This window comes from Bacillus rossius, chromosome 8 (genome assembly GCF_032445375.1).
Source record: "Bacillus rossius redtenbacheri isolate Brsri chromosome 8, Brsri_v3, whole genome shotgun sequence".
NCBI classification, from domain to species: Eukaryota; Metazoa; Arthropoda; class Insecta; order Phasmatodea; family Bacillidae; genus Bacillus; species Bacillus rossius.
In genome coordinates this window covers 11,833,538-11,850,328 of record NC_086336.1, presented here as the reverse complement: position 1 = coordinate 11,850,328, position 16,791 = coordinate 11,833,538, and the positions used below count along the sequence as shown (strand labels likewise).

Here is a 16,791-nt window from a genome sequence, read left to right as displayed (position 1 = left end):
AATTCAGCCGCTGTTCCAAATGTGGGATTGTGTCTCCCCTGCTGCTCAAATAACCACTTGACCCGCAGCGGAGCACAACTTCGTCGCTCACTGTCAGGAGTTTAGAGTACATAAAAGTTGCTAAACTCGCGAACTTAGTACGATTACAAAACACCTTAACTCTACTGAATGAGGGTTTAGATACAAAGATTGGCAGACATAATATTAAGGAGAACTCCGTGTAACAGGGAAAAAATATGCACTAAAAGTTTACAGATTACAACACCAATTTAAAGTTCTGTAATATCATGCGCACGTTTATTCAAAAATAACTCGCGATATCATACAAATACCTGAACAACAAATTAACAAGGGCATAAAAATTATGCTTTATAATATTTTCCTAAAATACGCGTCGCTAAAATACAAATACATATTACAAAACTTTCTTTCATACTAAAAGGAAAAAAAAAGGTGGCAGCTCAAAAAATATAAATAAATAAATATTTTGCATTTATAAAATTGATTCCTAAACATCAGCTAAAACTCCTATAAGTATAAATCGTTTTAATTTTAAACTTTGTCTTCCCAGCAAAGCACTAAAGTCTGGTAAAGTTCTACATAGATTTGTCATTGGTACCAACTATTTATTTTTATTTGTTAATAAATCTTCAGTGAGCTTAACGTATTTCCAAACTTTTAAACGTGCAGGAAATGGGAGCTAAAAGTTCTCCAATCAAAAGGGGCTCGTGCAGGCAGCAAAATAGCACAAGTCTATTGTAAATCATAATTGCCTTAGATTGTAAAGCAATTTTAAATTGAAACGTTGACACGTGCGCTCACCACATCAGTTGGATTGATCGCAAGTTACTGACCCCAAACATAACAAACCAAATAATTTAAATATCCACAAACTTATGAGACAGCCGCGTACATTATGATAGCTTACATTATATACCTATCTACGAGTGTATGAGCTGCCGTAAATAAATATCAAAACTAGACTAAAAAAATGGTTTGTCTGTAAAGTCGGTTTACGGACGATAGTTTAACGTGACAACGTCATAACAAAACATTGATGAAATGATTTCATACTTTATGAATAAAATTAAATCATTTTTTATTGAATTATCACTATTTTGTATGGATACAAAGGAGGAGTGAAATGAAATCTACAATTTAATTGATAAATTTACTTTTATTTGCACTTATTAATTCAAATATGTTTATAACTTTAACGAAGAAATTAATTTTTATATAACTTTTATACATGTTTGCTATTTAACTTCTTCCAATCTGTGTTGTTCTGTTAAGGATAGGACGATGATAGGAAAAGTAGCAAACGAATGGGAGTGTTTCATGTTTAATGTGCCTCGAAAACTTCAAATCGATGTTTGTTCCAATCAAGTGGAAGAGAGATAGATGCGGCTCAAGCGTACAATGAGCGTAATGGGACACCGCGTAACGGGACAATATGCGTAACGGGATACTTTTTCGTTCGTGCAGCCGGCGTTCATCGATTCATTAGACGTTGTCACGTCAAAACCAATTGCAGACTAAAAGACATAGTGATACATAAACTAAAATATAAAAAATTATCAGCCAGAAAATTTGTGGCCTTGGCCTAAGCCACAGGGTCTCATTCCAAGTCACGTTCAGGAATGGTGGGCGAACTGTCTAGGTACTGTACAACCCATGTCTGCTGATAAAATAGTGAAATGATAAACGCTTTTCACAAAAATATTCAATAAGCAAGCATATAATGACAAATAATTCAGTGCACTTTAGTAAGAATATGTGGTTGAGGCTTTGTTCAAATCAAAATCATTGAATATCACTAAAATAAATAGGAGGAATTAACTGATTTTGATAGAAGTGTTTCAAATAATTTAGATTCGGATTTGTCTGATCTTGAGAAAATTCCTCTAAGTAAAATTTAGACTATGAAACATCAATTTTCGATATTCGCCAAACTGTGAATATCGTACCATCCAAGTCTTGATCTTCACGCAGTAAGAGTGTAATGCTCGAAGATAGTGATTTTGGGGCAGGCAGTGTAATACAAGTTGATGAAAGAACTGTAGTTGAACGTCTCGTTCACGAATAGGCGGGAGAATATGTGGTGCAAAAAAAAATTGAGGCACGGGAAAAATAAGTTTTTTTTAACATAGTGATAAGATTTGATTTTCAAAAATACACATCAAATCGTAAAATTTAAAGCTCAACAGAAATACGTGTAATATCCCCGCGCTTGCCGTGAAAGAAAAAGATAAACTGTTGCAGCATTATTGGTCTCATTTATAAGGTGATGTGTTCTTTAAGAAACCTCAGTGTTTATTTGCATTATGTGCTGTTTTAAAACAGATGATAAATAAGTTTGAATTCGTAAAATGTTAAACGATGTTTGGGGGTGACTGGAAAAGTGTTCCAAGGGAGGCGGCTACAGATTATTTGCTCCAGAGCGCTAGCTACTTGAAATCGGGGCACGCATATAGGTCGTTAGTGACAACGAGGGGCGAAGTGATGTGTGCGGAGTAGTAGCCGAGTGCATTGGTGAGGGGGAAACGGGAGTACCCCGAGAAAACCCACCAGGTCAAGGCAGAGCCCGTCACGTGTGCCACTGGCGAGGAATCCTGCTCTGAGTGCCTTGTGGCAGGAGAGTTACCAGCCAACCACACTGCTAGAAGTTACAGTAAATTTACGGAAAGTTCTTCAAAATAACTGAATCTTCGTAGAAACTGCGCCCTATTTGACTTCCCCGTTGATCAATTATTTCGTTATGGACAAAGGTAAACACTACGTGGGCAAAATAAGAGTGCTCTTGGTGTAGACTTAACCAGTTCTTAAATGTTTTGCTAGTAAACCAAAAATATTCTTCTGCATTCATGCTCAAGTGTCCGTAATTTCGCGAAGATAAGACGTTCATTGACGAAGATCCCTGGATAATTTTTAACCAGCGTTCTTCGTCAATTAAAGGTGAAAATGTTTACCGTTAACCGCGGCACCAACTCGGTTGGGGAATCAGGGTCTAGAATCTTTAGCGAAGGGAGCGTCGCGACTTTTCTTTGTCTGCGAGCCTCGAGAGAGCAAATAGGTCACTGTTGTGTTTCTGAACGAGCGTGTGTACCGTCGGAACAGTTTATGGAAAATTATTAATGTGTTTACACCAAATTATTTCACTGGAATCATTTTACCACAGCGAAATGTTTTGCGGTGGTTGTAGAACACTTAGTGTTCCATCTTAAACGCTTTCCCTGTTATTTTCTATTAAAAATACTTCAGCTCTAACTTCAAATTTCTTGGGAAGCATCTTAGACCTTAAGAGCTACCATATACGTTTTCAACTTTTTTTTGTGATGATTCTGTAGCAGAAGTTTTTCGTTAAGTTCTGACCACCCTGGTCTTAAAAAAACAAAATGTATTATGATTGCAAATTCGTGTGTATTTTTTGTACAAAACTACATGAAAATATTTAAAATCATATATATACATATATATAGTGAAACTTCTTTGGGCACAGTGAGATTAAATTTTAAAGGCCGAATTTTAGTGCAACGTTTTCGTGTAACATTGTTTAGAAACGTCTGTAACGCGAAAATAACAGGGAATAGGTACTTGGCCAAGGATACATAGATGAAGAGAGCACTATGCTTTATATGTTGCTGGGCTCATTTTTGTTCTCTTTGTGCAATGATTCGAAAATATAATCGAGAGAGACAGATGAACGAAAGAATAAGACTTTATGCAGATCCTCATGTTTCATAAAATAGATATAGGTAGCCTATACAGTTAGTTGTAAGTGCACTGAATTTTACATTTGCTACCAACGCGCTCGCGTTCCTTGTTCAGCCAGCAGTGTAGAAAGAGCTGTTGAGACATTTCCTGCATTTCCCGCATAGATAGCGCTACCTGTTATGAATTTCATATTTCGTTCAGAGATGTGGCGTTTTCCACATGGCAGAATTGTTTGAAGAAACACGCACAGTTTGAATTGCCAAAGAAGTTTCATTTCTATCACGTTTACTGAGTTACACGCGCTTTTTTTTTTCTGTCCCATCTACAGCGAAATTTAAGGTCATTCATGTGGAAATGTCCCAGAGAGCGTCATTTGTCTTGCACAAATTTGTGATGAACAAAGGTTCTGTGTTGTTTCACACGCCGTGAAGTGTAAAAACATTCCGACCTGAAAAATCACGCCGGCACCACGCAAAGCCGTTGTGGTGCTTTGCACTTTTGATTTGTGGCAAGGCAACCTGGAAGATTAAATTTGTTGTTTAGATTCAATTAGAGCGTCCTCGTTTCAGGTGTCCTGTCATGCCACGGTTTCACTTCTGCCATTTGTTCTCCCGACGTCCTCCCCCCCCCCCCCTCCCGCAGCCATGGATCTATGTTGATACAAAATTATTTTTCTGAGGAGTCGTTTTAGACACATGGACATACGGCAAGAAACAGAAAATTATTTCTCGGTTATAAAATGCTTTCTCGCTTGAAACAAAATATTGTCTGCAATCCTTACTTGCATCATAAATTAAATAACTTTCGTGAAGTAGTGAGTAGCTAAATTTTTTTCACTGCACTAATTTTTTATGCCGTAAGTAAACATTTATAGCGTGAAAATTAAAAATATAAGCTTGTTAGCGTAATAATATATGCTCGTTGACCGGACTTAAAAATAAAGAATTGACCAACAGATATGCCTAGTAAAGATGCGTACTTTACCGATGTAGCTAAAACAGAAAGAAAAAGTTGTTAAAATACAAAGCCTTCATTTAATGAGAGACGTGTCGTATGGATGTCAATTATTTGTGTTTATGTAGTGGAGCTTGCTGTATGCTTGTTGTAACTGCCGGAAGGGAGATGGCAGGGGAGAGGTAGAAATGACGCAGCAGTGATGCAACGGAATTCTTGTAACGCTGCTTGTGTTTATCTGCTCCTTATTTTGCGTAAAGGCTAACGATTGACACTACCATATTTATTTTATTTTATTTAAATTATCTAAAATTTATTTATTTATGTGGAAAAGATTTGTTGATTTGTGCAATTAACATTTGTAATTATAATTAATTTTTATGTGAATAGTGTGATTTGAAATGTAAAAACGACGTGTAGACTTAAGATGTTAGCTTTATAAGTGCATGTGAACACTGTGATTTGAAATCTCAAAAGGACTTATAGACTTGTGAGATAGACTTTATTTGTGTAATTTATGTTCGATTTAGAGTTCTTTTTTGTTCTTCCATTTTATTCAGCTGGAGATCATGTTTTATCATCATGCCTGAAAATAATTAAAAGGCAGTAGCAGATGTATTATCAAAGGCAAAGTGGAAATAAACCGCGAAAATAGGCGACAAAAAGGGTCAGTGAACGGATGCGAAAAAGGCTTTTTTTTTCTTTAGATCATACCTTCATTCTTACTATTTTAAATTATTATCTTCTGTTCAATAAATATAGGTACTAATACTTTATCTATATCTGAAGCAATAAGTTTCACTTTTGTCGAGCGTAGACTCCAAAACACACATTCATTTTTATTTTGACGTATTCCAAGTTGATCGATTAACAATAATAATCACACGGTGATCGCGCCTCGCCAACCTGGTGACGTTCCCGAGATATCTCATTTGCTCGGCGCCAACTACTGGGGTGCTTGGGTGCTTGCAAGCGAGGGTTATAAATAAAAAAACTCTAAAAGATTTTTTTTTGACGTGACAACGTCTAATAAATCGATGAACGCCGGCTGCACGCACGAAAAAGGATGACTCATTGTCCCGTTACGCTTTGTCCCGTTACGCTCATTGTACGCTTGCACCGCATCTATCTCTCTTCCACTCGATTGGAACAACCATCGAATTGACTTTTTCGAGGCACATTAAACTTGAAACACTCCAATTCGTTTCCTACTTTTCCTATCATCGTCCAATGCTTAACAGAATAAAATAGATTGGAAGAAGTTAAATAGCAAACATGTATACAATTTATAGTTAAAATAATCTCTTCGTTAAAGTAATAAACATATTTGAATTAATGAGTGCTGTAATACCCCTAGTGTCTTAAAGAATAATTAAATAATAAGGTAAAAAGATTTGGAAACTTTGATAACTGGGGCCCTCAATTAATAACTATAAAAGTCAACAACAGGCGACACTAGGAGCAAACCAAGAAAATTTAGAGACTCCCTACGAACACTTGGGAGAAAAAGGATCGTTATTATATATTAAATGAATAAAAACAACTGTTACGTCTATAGACTTCCTTATTTTATTAATCATTGTTCTTTCTTTCTTTTATATATTAAATTTTCCTTAGTGACATCGGTTTTTTTATTGATAAGTGATCTTATTTAAATTCCTCACAATTACACTTATTATATCATATTATATATTTTTTGAACTTATTGACTATCGGGCCGACCCTGAATGTTTAACAAAAATAACAATACTTAAAAACATGAATGAAATCGACATTGGTAACTTTAAAGGTTGTACATATAGTCCTTGCAAAACATAATATAAATTTCTTCTCCTCGAACTGCTTTTTACTGTCCACTGTCTTAACTGGATTACTACACTATTTTTGAGTTCGTGAATAAAAAGATAGAATTATGCGGGTATCACCCGGGGCTGTAGGTAGACGGTTATCGAGGTAGTAGGCCTAAAGATGGTGGATTCTGCGCAGGAACCGACTCCAGAGGTTCTGCCAGAGGATTTTGATTGCCCCAAACTTGGAACCCTGTCTGAAACAGAAGTCCAAATTCCAAAGAATTAGACCTGTTTCCAGACAGTATACTTAAATGGCGCAAAAGGCCAATAGAGGGAAAATAAAGGGGGGGAAACAGGGTGTTGGTCCTGGCGCTCAGGAGAGGGCGTCTCGTCTCCGCAAACTCGAACCACGATTCGCGGTAGCCACGGAAGTCATCATGATTAATTAGAAAATAATTTATATAAAATTACTAAGTTTCTCTACTTTCAACTAAACTACTGACTGGTTAATAATTTTAGCTAGGGACTCCATCCCTCTAGTCTGAGAAGACTACATAATATACGATGTCGATGATTCGCCGAAGATCGCAGATACAAACGGTACCAGTCAGTCAGGAGGCGCGCACCGAAGTGAGTTCAGAGCGGGATATCACCAGAATATCATAAGCGCGGGATCTCTAGAGAATGGGAGGGGGGGTAGGCTCTGAGCCGAAAATTACCGAGTCCACCCGAAGGTGTCCGGCATAAAAAAAATTAGATCTTACTGGAGTGACTGCGCGACTGAGGCGCTATCTTTTGGTGGTGAGAAGAAGTACTAATAAATCGACTAGTGACCGACGAGAGTGTCAAGCTAGGGGGTAATGGAGTAACCAGCAGTGCCACCTAGCGGCCTGAGACATAAGGGGGAGAAAGGTTGTCGTTACCTCCGCGCGAGCGCGGTAGTGTCGGCGCTGCCGACGCCCACAAGTGGCATTAGTTACCACAGCCGTCGCTAGATGTCGTTAAAGTCCAGAATCGTAACTGCGGCTGTCAAGCCTGAGATGGCCTTGACTCCGGTTAACGTCCCCGTGCGGTCGTCGCTCCTAGCCTCACTTCTGAGAAGAAAGGGTGGGTGAGCAGGAGGGGGATGGCTTCAAAAAACGCATGGTCTGTGGGACACAAGGCCCACGGGATCCTCCTGTCGTGTCTTGCTGCTAGTGAACCCTATACCGATTCGTGACAGAGTTAGCAGGGCTCAGCACTGCTTCCAAGCTGCTGTAGGCAAAATTAGTCACGCGAAGAAATAACGTTACCGGCCCCCGACGTGCCTGGAGGCGGGAGAAATATTAGCCAGAATGCTAAGCTAGCATGAGGCTGGGAAAGAAAATCAGCTCGCCTCTGAGAACAGAGGCTGAGAAAATAAGATGAGAGAGAAAAAAAAAATTTCCAAAAATATTTAAGATTACAAAATTTTAAATAAAACGTGCCTAAATCCCTAATACACGGCACAGTGAAAATAAAGGTAAATTTATATATTAAATTGTAGATTTCATTTCACTTCTTCTTTGTATCCATACAAAATAGTGATAATTCAATATAAATGATTCAATTTTATTCATAAAAGTATGCAATCATTTCATCAGTGTTTTGTTATGACGTTGTCACGTTAAACTATCGTCCATAAACCAACTTTACAGACAACCAATTTTTTTTATTTAGTTTTTGAGATGTAAGGTTTTTTTAAAATAATTATAAAATCACCATACTGTACAAATTATTAGATACTAGGAATTATTTTTAAGCAGTAATGAATTACTGCTATCCATAATTCGAAATCAAATCAAATTTGTTTTTATTTTTTTGGTTTGTGAATTGTGTGACGGAGGGAAGAGGGGGGGGGGGATGTGAACTAGTCCATCAGTACTCGCCAGTGATGTGTAAACATCTAACCTTGATTAGCGAGCAAATTCAGTCATCATGAAAGTTAATTCATAATTTATATTTTATTAATCACCCAGTCATCGCATTGTCACCATATATATTTTCTTATAATAGAAAGAAATATCATTAAGATAAATAAAAAATTCTTTCAATGCTTATTAATGCAAAATTTTTATTTTTTCCATTGCATCTATACTCTACATACTGTGCTCGATGGCTGAGAATGGTTTTTCATATAAAATTTTGCCATAAATCCAGGCCTCCATTTGTATACCGCCCTTGAGAATGGCTGCAACACAGCAAAGCCGAAAAACAAGGTCTGCCCCCCCCCCCTCTTATCACCCTAAAAAAATAGCCGTGTAATCAACACTCGCTGAGCTAGTGGATGAACACATCATCTTAAGCTAATATTCTGTAAACCACTTATATTAAAAATATTAATAATTATTCTGAAATCTTTTCCACGTGCCTAATTGCACTAGTGAAACCTTCATTAGCCAGAAACATGAAGTGCATTATTTCACTACCATTATGGCGAGAAATACATAATAATTTTAATAAAAACTTATACCAATGTCTGTATACGTTAAAGAATTTGTGTATTTTCTACATTAAGGTAAAAACACACGTTTATATATGCAAAGATCCCTCTCCAAATATCAGCTTAGATTTACTAGGAACACTTTTCTTATATCTTTAAACGAGCAATTCTTGTGTATATATATAATCTGAATCTCGGAAACGGTTAGAACGATTTTCATGAAATTTAGTATGCAGGGGGTTTCGGGGGCGATAAATCGATCTAGCTAGGATTAGTTTTTAGAAAGTGAAGACTCATTTCAAGAAAACCTTCATGAAAATAATCAGGTTTCCGCTCGTCCCACACGTGCTGCTAAAGTAAGATGCTTGCAAAACTTGACTAACATTATACGAGCAGGAAGGGCTTATCATTTAGATGTTTCCCGAGAGCGTGCGCCACGTTTGGCCACTGAAAAAAAAATTACTATTCATATTTCATAATTTCATCAGTAGTTATGTAATTAGTATTTAAATATAATTTCTAAAAAAACACAATTTACCAACAAAAAAAATACCGAGCAAAGCTCGGTCATCCAGGTACTTGCATATTAAACAAGGATATTCGCAATTTTGTCGATAACTTCTTAAATTTACAAAGCTAACTTACTTTGAATATGAACTTACAAGCATCATCTTGGAGTGCTTATCAAAGCTGTTAAGTCTACAGAAAAAACAATCACTCTTTTTTTTCATTTTACATGCATACCTACCTATGTTTACAACAGAACACGGAAATCAGAAGTAGGAACTGGAGTAACTAATACGAAGGTCCAGTTATCCCTAACTACGATGATCCCTTTGTTTATTATACAGTTCATGAATTTAAGTCGGTATTCCAAGACAAAAATATGGAGTTAGGTGTTGATTATCTACACCTGTACCCTAACCAAATTCCTGGTGCACGATAGGACACGACCAGTTTCTTATTATTGGGGAAAGGGTTTTGGTGTTCTATCCGTTGCCGTTCTGTTTCCCCAATTCAGCGCATGGACAGAGCACACTTTTTTGTTGATTTCGTCGGGATGGCCAACCCGCGTCTGGCGCCATTAACTCTTTTATAGTCTCTTTTTATTAAAGTAGGAAGTACCAAGCGTGTCTGTGTGCAAAATGAAACTTTATGATATCGAAACTATCCTGAACTACATTGTGTACACTATAATGGTCATAAAAATAAATAATTTAAAATGAAAAAGTTCTTGAAAAAATTCGAAAGGCCGTTCTGTTTTTTTGTGGAATGGTATCGATGGTTGCGAAACGTCCGATAGAAAGTTTTGAAGCCAGTTTCTAGTCTCACACAGAGTACGGTTTATTAACACTGTTGCCGATTTTGTTTCCATTCTGGGATTCGCTTTGGAGACGTTCTGTAATACGACCCGCGAGTTAGGTTACAGTTGTATCCCAAAAAAAGGCAGTGTTTTTCGCTACCTTAAACGAACGTCTTGTAATACTACCCTTATTGTCATATTTGATAGTGTATCATGTATCTGTATTGTTTTCATGCTCAGTACGCGATGCCTTGTTGCAGAACATCTGCCGGATGCGAGGATGGGCGCAAGGGGACGCGAACTACCAGAAGACCAGAAACACGCTGCTGAAGATTTGGGACGGCCTGAAGACTTGCGCCGACTCCGACAAGGACGGTCAGGTGAGGCGCTGCTCAAGACCCGGGGGGTCGCTCATGAACGTGTTTGGAGATGTGCCTGGTAAACCACCATGAGCACTTCAGTGGAGATTACAAATGTATCTCACCATAAACTGTGTCAAAACACAACCGTCGAATTTCAGCTGCAGGCACATTTCAGCTGCAAACATATTACCACTTGTGATCCCAAATGCTTCTTAAACATTTGAAGATGTATTATTTAGAATAATACAGAAAGTATTTAAGTTAACATTGAGCGTCTAAATAAAGTTAACGTAAATTTATATTTCAAGAACTTGCCACTTTTGTATATTTATTTCTTTTAAATGGTTTGAAATAGCAAAACGTTCGAAAAAAATTTAAGAAAAGTTTTAATTTAAATCATTCCACAACAGTATGAAGTTTACCGGTGGTTGTAGAACTTGGTTTAAGTGTTTAAGTACCTAATCATTACCCAGAAACTTAAGAGTTAAATCTTAAATACTTTCCCTATAATTTTCAACTAAATAAATTGTTCACATTCAACTTCAAAAACGTATACCAGCATTCGAATGACTTTGGACCATATGTCGTACGTATTTCTACATTATTTTGGTGATCAACCTGCATCCGATGTTTGTCGGTGAATTCAGACTCAAACTGTATAGCAAAATCATGATTTGACATACCTCATGTACAATCAGTACTGGTGATTGAAATCAGATCGCATATAGTAATTTAATATACAACACATATTATCGCAACGTAAAATATATGCTTTATTTAGATACATTTTTAAATAAGCATCACAAATAGTTGAAAAAGTAAAGCTTTTCGTCTTACGTATGACGAGACTCGACAGTACAACAGTATTGGTTAATTTGCACGCACCTAGCCAAGATGAAAGCCAACTGTTCATCCATGACTGAAACTAAAATTTCTAATACGAGGGTCATTTTTAAAGTAAATAGCGTTAGTTTCTCTATTAAATTTTTATTTAAGTTAACAAAACCAAACTTATTTTACAAAACATATGTAACCTACATAGTCACCATAAAAATTTTAACATTTCTCATGGCGTATCTACAGCATTTATATGCCTATAGCATATCCAGTTACAGCCAAGTTGTTGAACCAGTAATTAACGTCCTCTTCCAGTTCGTTGCCATTTTGATGTACAGTGAAACGTCCATCCTGTTGGATTTGTTTCATCAATCCTTGATTTGAGTTCGTCAGTCACAAGTGAAGGTCGGCCCGAGCGTTCTTCATCGTGAATATTCGTTCGCCCGCCATTAAACGTGATGCACCATTTTTACGAAAATGTCGATAGGGAGTGCGTTTTTTTTTCTCGCAAAAAGCGTATTGCAATACACACCTCATTTCCCATAGTGACGCTGTGAACAGTAAACGACCGTTGCGGCTCGCTGTTAGCGTCAGACTGGCGCGAAGGAATAGGACGGTCCCAGACTCAGAGGCGGCGGGGGGGGGGGGGGGGGGGGGGGTTGTAGGCAGAACGGCGAGGCTCGTGACATCAAAACGTTCTTTACTTTTAGAACGACCCTCGAACACAATACTGTTACCTTTAGGTCTTTATTTAATTTAAAAGAGAGGTGAGAATTATCAAACATACTTATTTTATTGTAATCGTAATTTGAAATATTGATAGCTAATAACAAGTGTGTTGTTTATGCTAGTTAGGTTCGTTCCCTGCTGACGCTGAAACGCCAAATATTTACGTTTCGCTATACATCTGCCGATTCCACAATTCACGGACACATGACGAATGAGTTTTCTTTTAAATATTCTGACTGACACAATCGTAGTTTAATTACCTGGGTGAGGATAAGATAAGGCTATATAATAAAACCACGGGGGAATAATTGATGTCTTATACAGATATTCTTGTACTTGAAATGATTTTTATCGCATTTAAAACTTAAACATGACTACCACCGCAGTCAAATACTCGGCTCTATTGGTTTCACGGAGTGGCCTGAACAGAAGAGATGGGAATTACCGATCTAATCCGTACGATTCCTTGCCGATATGTGTGCCACTGTAGATGCTCTGTTCCGTGAGTTACGTATCCACGTACGGCATTCGTGTACGCTCCCGTGTCGTTGAAGCCTTGAGCCCACCCCACACGATGGCCTGGTTTAGGAGAGCAGGGAAGTGCGCGTCTCGGACGACAGTGGGCGAGAAGGCTGACGGGGGTTGTGGCTGGTCTCTCGGCAGATCTCCCACGACGAGTGGTGCACCATGTGGGACGACTACTCCAAGAAGCCGGACAGCGCCCTCGAGTGGCAGCAAGTGTACATGAACTTCATGTTCGACCTGGAGGACGCCTCAGGTAGGTGGAGCGGCGCTTCCCGACAGCACACGGGGTGGTGGATCCAGGATTTTGGTTTGGGAGGGGCTTGACCCATCTGAGGCTAGGCTTCACCAAGGCAAACACTAAAACAATAGTGGACCCAGATGCTTCTGGAGGGGGCTTGAGCCCCTTAGCCCCCCTTCTGGATCCGCTACTGAGCACAAGCGGTGTCTTTGTCACGCCACTGGTCTCCAACTGGACACTTCCTTGACCCCTGGGTTCTAGCCGCGTCGGAGGTAGACCTTGCAGTCACCGTCTTCAGGATAGCATTTACCTACTGTTCTTTAAATGAGTCATCCGATGGGGAATTTTGGTTTAATACAATTCTTTGGAAATACACCACTTCGTCGTGGAATAAAATTCAAGACTATGCGAACAATAAATAAAACTGAAAACATAAACCCACGTAGTAAAAGCCTAAAGAAGCTGATGTCGAACAGATGGATCCAAATTGAAACTAAACCGGTATTGTGAACAACACGACGAGGACATACGACAACAGAACAGACGAAGACAATCATTTTTTGATTGTGTTCGATTGTGTCGTCATTGTGTTGTCCATTATACCGTTTTAGTTTCATCGTTGTGTCCATCTGTCCAACGTAAGCGGATTTAAGCTTGTTCAAAGTGGGTTTATGTTTTCATTTTTATTTTAATATGGCATTCTTGATATTTTTTTTTCATGACTAACAGTGCAATACTTCAGTGGCGTGTGTCCAAATACTTGTATTAAATCAGTCATCTACTAGTTTCTTGGCAATTATCCTGCATTAACTACTTTCGCCTGAGAGGGTAGTGTTTCCTGGTTGGCTGCAGCTATAGGCCTGCATACTCTCAGGCGAGAGTAGTTAAAGGAAGGAGAATTACCAAGAACCCCAGTAGGTATCTGCTACTCTAAATATGGCGACTACAAGGGTCAACCGAAACTTACGTTATATCGACTTTGACGCGGCTACAACCCAGACGCTTTGCAAATATAGACCAAGCCTGCTATCCTTATTAATTTCACAAAGGTCACTTGCTAAGCATCACGTGATGTTTGTGCCCGAACACTGACCATCACGCGAAGTTGTTTACAAATGATGTTGACAGAACGACAGCGGTACAAGGATACATGGACAATTAGTAAAGCTATTGAGAAATGTCAAATGGAGACAAGTTCCATTGCACAGACCACAGTCTCAATGTTTAATCAGTACGCTGTCATCAGGCCGGATTTATAAAATTTTCAGTAGGTAGTGCAAGGATGCAAAAATCTTGAAATATTAAAACTGTATTAAAATATTTTCTCCCTCAAGCTTTTTATAAAAAGTTCATTTGAAATTCTTCAAAATTTATCTTCACTAAACGACGCTTATTAAGAATGCTTGTAGATGACGAAGAAGCTTCAACTTCAAAGATTTCGAATTATTACATTAAACTATATGCTGACGGCTGTTTTCAAGCTGGTCATAAAACATAAGTCTCTAAATATTTTCTGAATATGACCGTAAAGGTGAAAGGAAGAGGAAAACAACCGCAGAAAATATGTATTACACATCGAGGAACAATACTAATTGACTGAGACATTTGATTTCTTCTGTATGTGCAAGAGACTACTATCGTACGGATGAAATATCCTCCGTAATTCAATTCCTGAGAGAAAAGGGATGCATACAATAAAAATATTGATATGATAAGTGAAAATTTTTTGTAGATTATTATATTTGTGAGTTTAATAAAAATAATATATTATTCTACTTTTGTTATAGTGAAAAAGTGAAACACAATGCTTATTCTCAATGACGAATGCGTATCTGTGTTCTGTGTCCTTTTTTTGTCGAATGTGTGTTCAAATGTGTGTCCTTTTGACGCGTGTGTGTCCAAATGTTTTTCCAAATTTGTCCATTTTGTATCCAATTGTGAGCCTTTTTTAAATTGAATGCTGGTTCATTTTTTTCGAATAGCTATGTGTCCAAATGTGTATCCTTTTTTTGGAACGAAAGAATGTCCAATTGTGTGTCCTATTTTGTTGAACTTATGTCCAATGTGTGTACTTTTTATCGACTGTGTGTCCTAAATGAAAGTATGTGTTCAGATGTACTATGTCCTTTTTTATTGCATGTGTGTCCTTAATGACGAAGGTACGTCCTTTCAGTTAAATTTATGCAGTCAAGTCTATTCAGGACTGAATATTTAATGGATCTAAACATCTTGGACTTGTAGTAAGCGTAAAGCATTTTTCAGGAATTCTTGGTCCTATAGTAACTGTGAAACATAGTTAATTACCATATATGCTTTTAATAGATTATAGCCATACTGTAGGTATAGCGGTTCGTAGACTCTTGTCTTGTTTGTTGAAATAGTTTATGGCTTGTTTGAAATAAACAATTATCGACGATGAAGGTCTCATGATCGAGGACGCTTGGCCTATTGGCTTGACGTTAGACATGACCTGGCTTTGTGGTTCGGAGACACCTTGTCTATACGCCTGACATTGGCCATTACTTGGTCTCGTGGTTCAGATATACTTGGTCTAAACGCCTGGCATTGGACCAGGGCGGTATCCAAGAAAGCGACCTCTGCGAAACATTTTAAGAGCAGGCAGCTACCACAGTTTCCCCTGTTGGGAAATGATTTTCTTTCTTTGTGGTCATATCTCACTAATAATCTTCACTGTAACAGCCTGCTTTCATTTATTCAGTTACGGTACAAATTACTATATCGTATGTTGGTTTTTGGATGGCTTTCACCTTATACAATTAACAGAGTACCTTCAATTACAAATAAAATTACTGATACCCACCAGTGCCATTTTCTTGGAATGACAAAACACCATATTTGTGCCCAGATAGCAGCTGAGTGAATTACAGAAATATTTATTATTTCTGGGTGCCTTCTACTAAAAAAAAAAAAAAAAAAAACTGTCAAAATACTTTTATGCATCATATACATGTGTGACGACCTTCACTGCTGCAAGGAATGTTTGTTTGAGACTACAACGTGCTGTATATTTCAGGTGATGGCAGCATTGATGAAGATGAATTTACACTGGTGTGCAGCAGCTACGGCCTTTCCAAAGATGAGTGTGGGAAAGCATTCAAGAAATTCTCTTCGGTAAGTTAGGCGATGGAAGAGGAGATATGTATGGTAATGGTGGAAATCAGAATTCCCAGAATTGGTAACTTCACTTCATTGTTAAAATTATTTGTTTTGAGCGACTTGTTTTAAAACGCTTGAGAAGAAATAGGACACCAGTCAGTTCTAAAATATGTGTAATAATGTGAAAGACATTAGAAAACACAAGAGATACAAAGCCTAAAATCCCACAAAGTGAATAAAAACAAACATTTAACTTTATAATTTCTTCAGTTTCTGAAGCCTGCCCCATGAACTAAAAAAATAAAAAATTGTTACGTTACTACCATTGATGTTTTACGTGTAGTATTCAATGTCCTCCCTTTCTCTTCATGTTGTTGTAAGTTCGCAGGGTGTTTTTGTTACAGAAGGATGTAAAGTGGGCGCCACATCTCAGGGAGTGAAGTGACTCGTTTGGGGAGTGAGATTCGGACCCTTCTTAATTATATTCACCAGAATTACCATGACATGGCCCACACAAAAATCTACGCTATGTTTGCTATGTTCGCTATATTCGCTGCACTAGGTGGTCAGACAGGACAGTCTAGTTCGCGACATCGGAAAGACGCATGCCGTGAGATTCGAGTGGTGATTCCGACGATGATGATATTCTGCTGGCTCTTATAGTATGTAAAAGTAAAAATAAATGGGTTCATAAATTTAATATAAAAACAAAAGATTTTTATGAATTATTTACATTTGATGTAGCAGATGCTTGTGAAAAC

At 37.8% G+C, this 16,791-nt stretch overlaps 1 protein-coding gene across 1 annotated transcript in view; it reads left to right on the top strand.

Annotated features, from left to right (window-relative positions):
- The window catches only part of LOC134535519 (calexcitin-1), a 251,399-nt gene that overhangs the window by 229,567 nt on the left and 5,041 nt on the right, over positions 1 to 16,791 (top strand). The window contains exons 4-6 of the mRNA XM_063374662.1: positions 10,483 to 10,602; positions 12,814 to 12,928; positions 15,948 to 16,045. Of these exons, the coding sequence (XP_063230732.1) occupies positions 10,483 to 10,602; positions 12,814 to 12,928; positions 15,948 to 16,045 (333 nt within the window). The remainder of the gene's footprint in view (positions 1 to 10,482; positions 10,603 to 12,813; positions 12,929 to 15,947; positions 16,046 to 16,791) is intronic.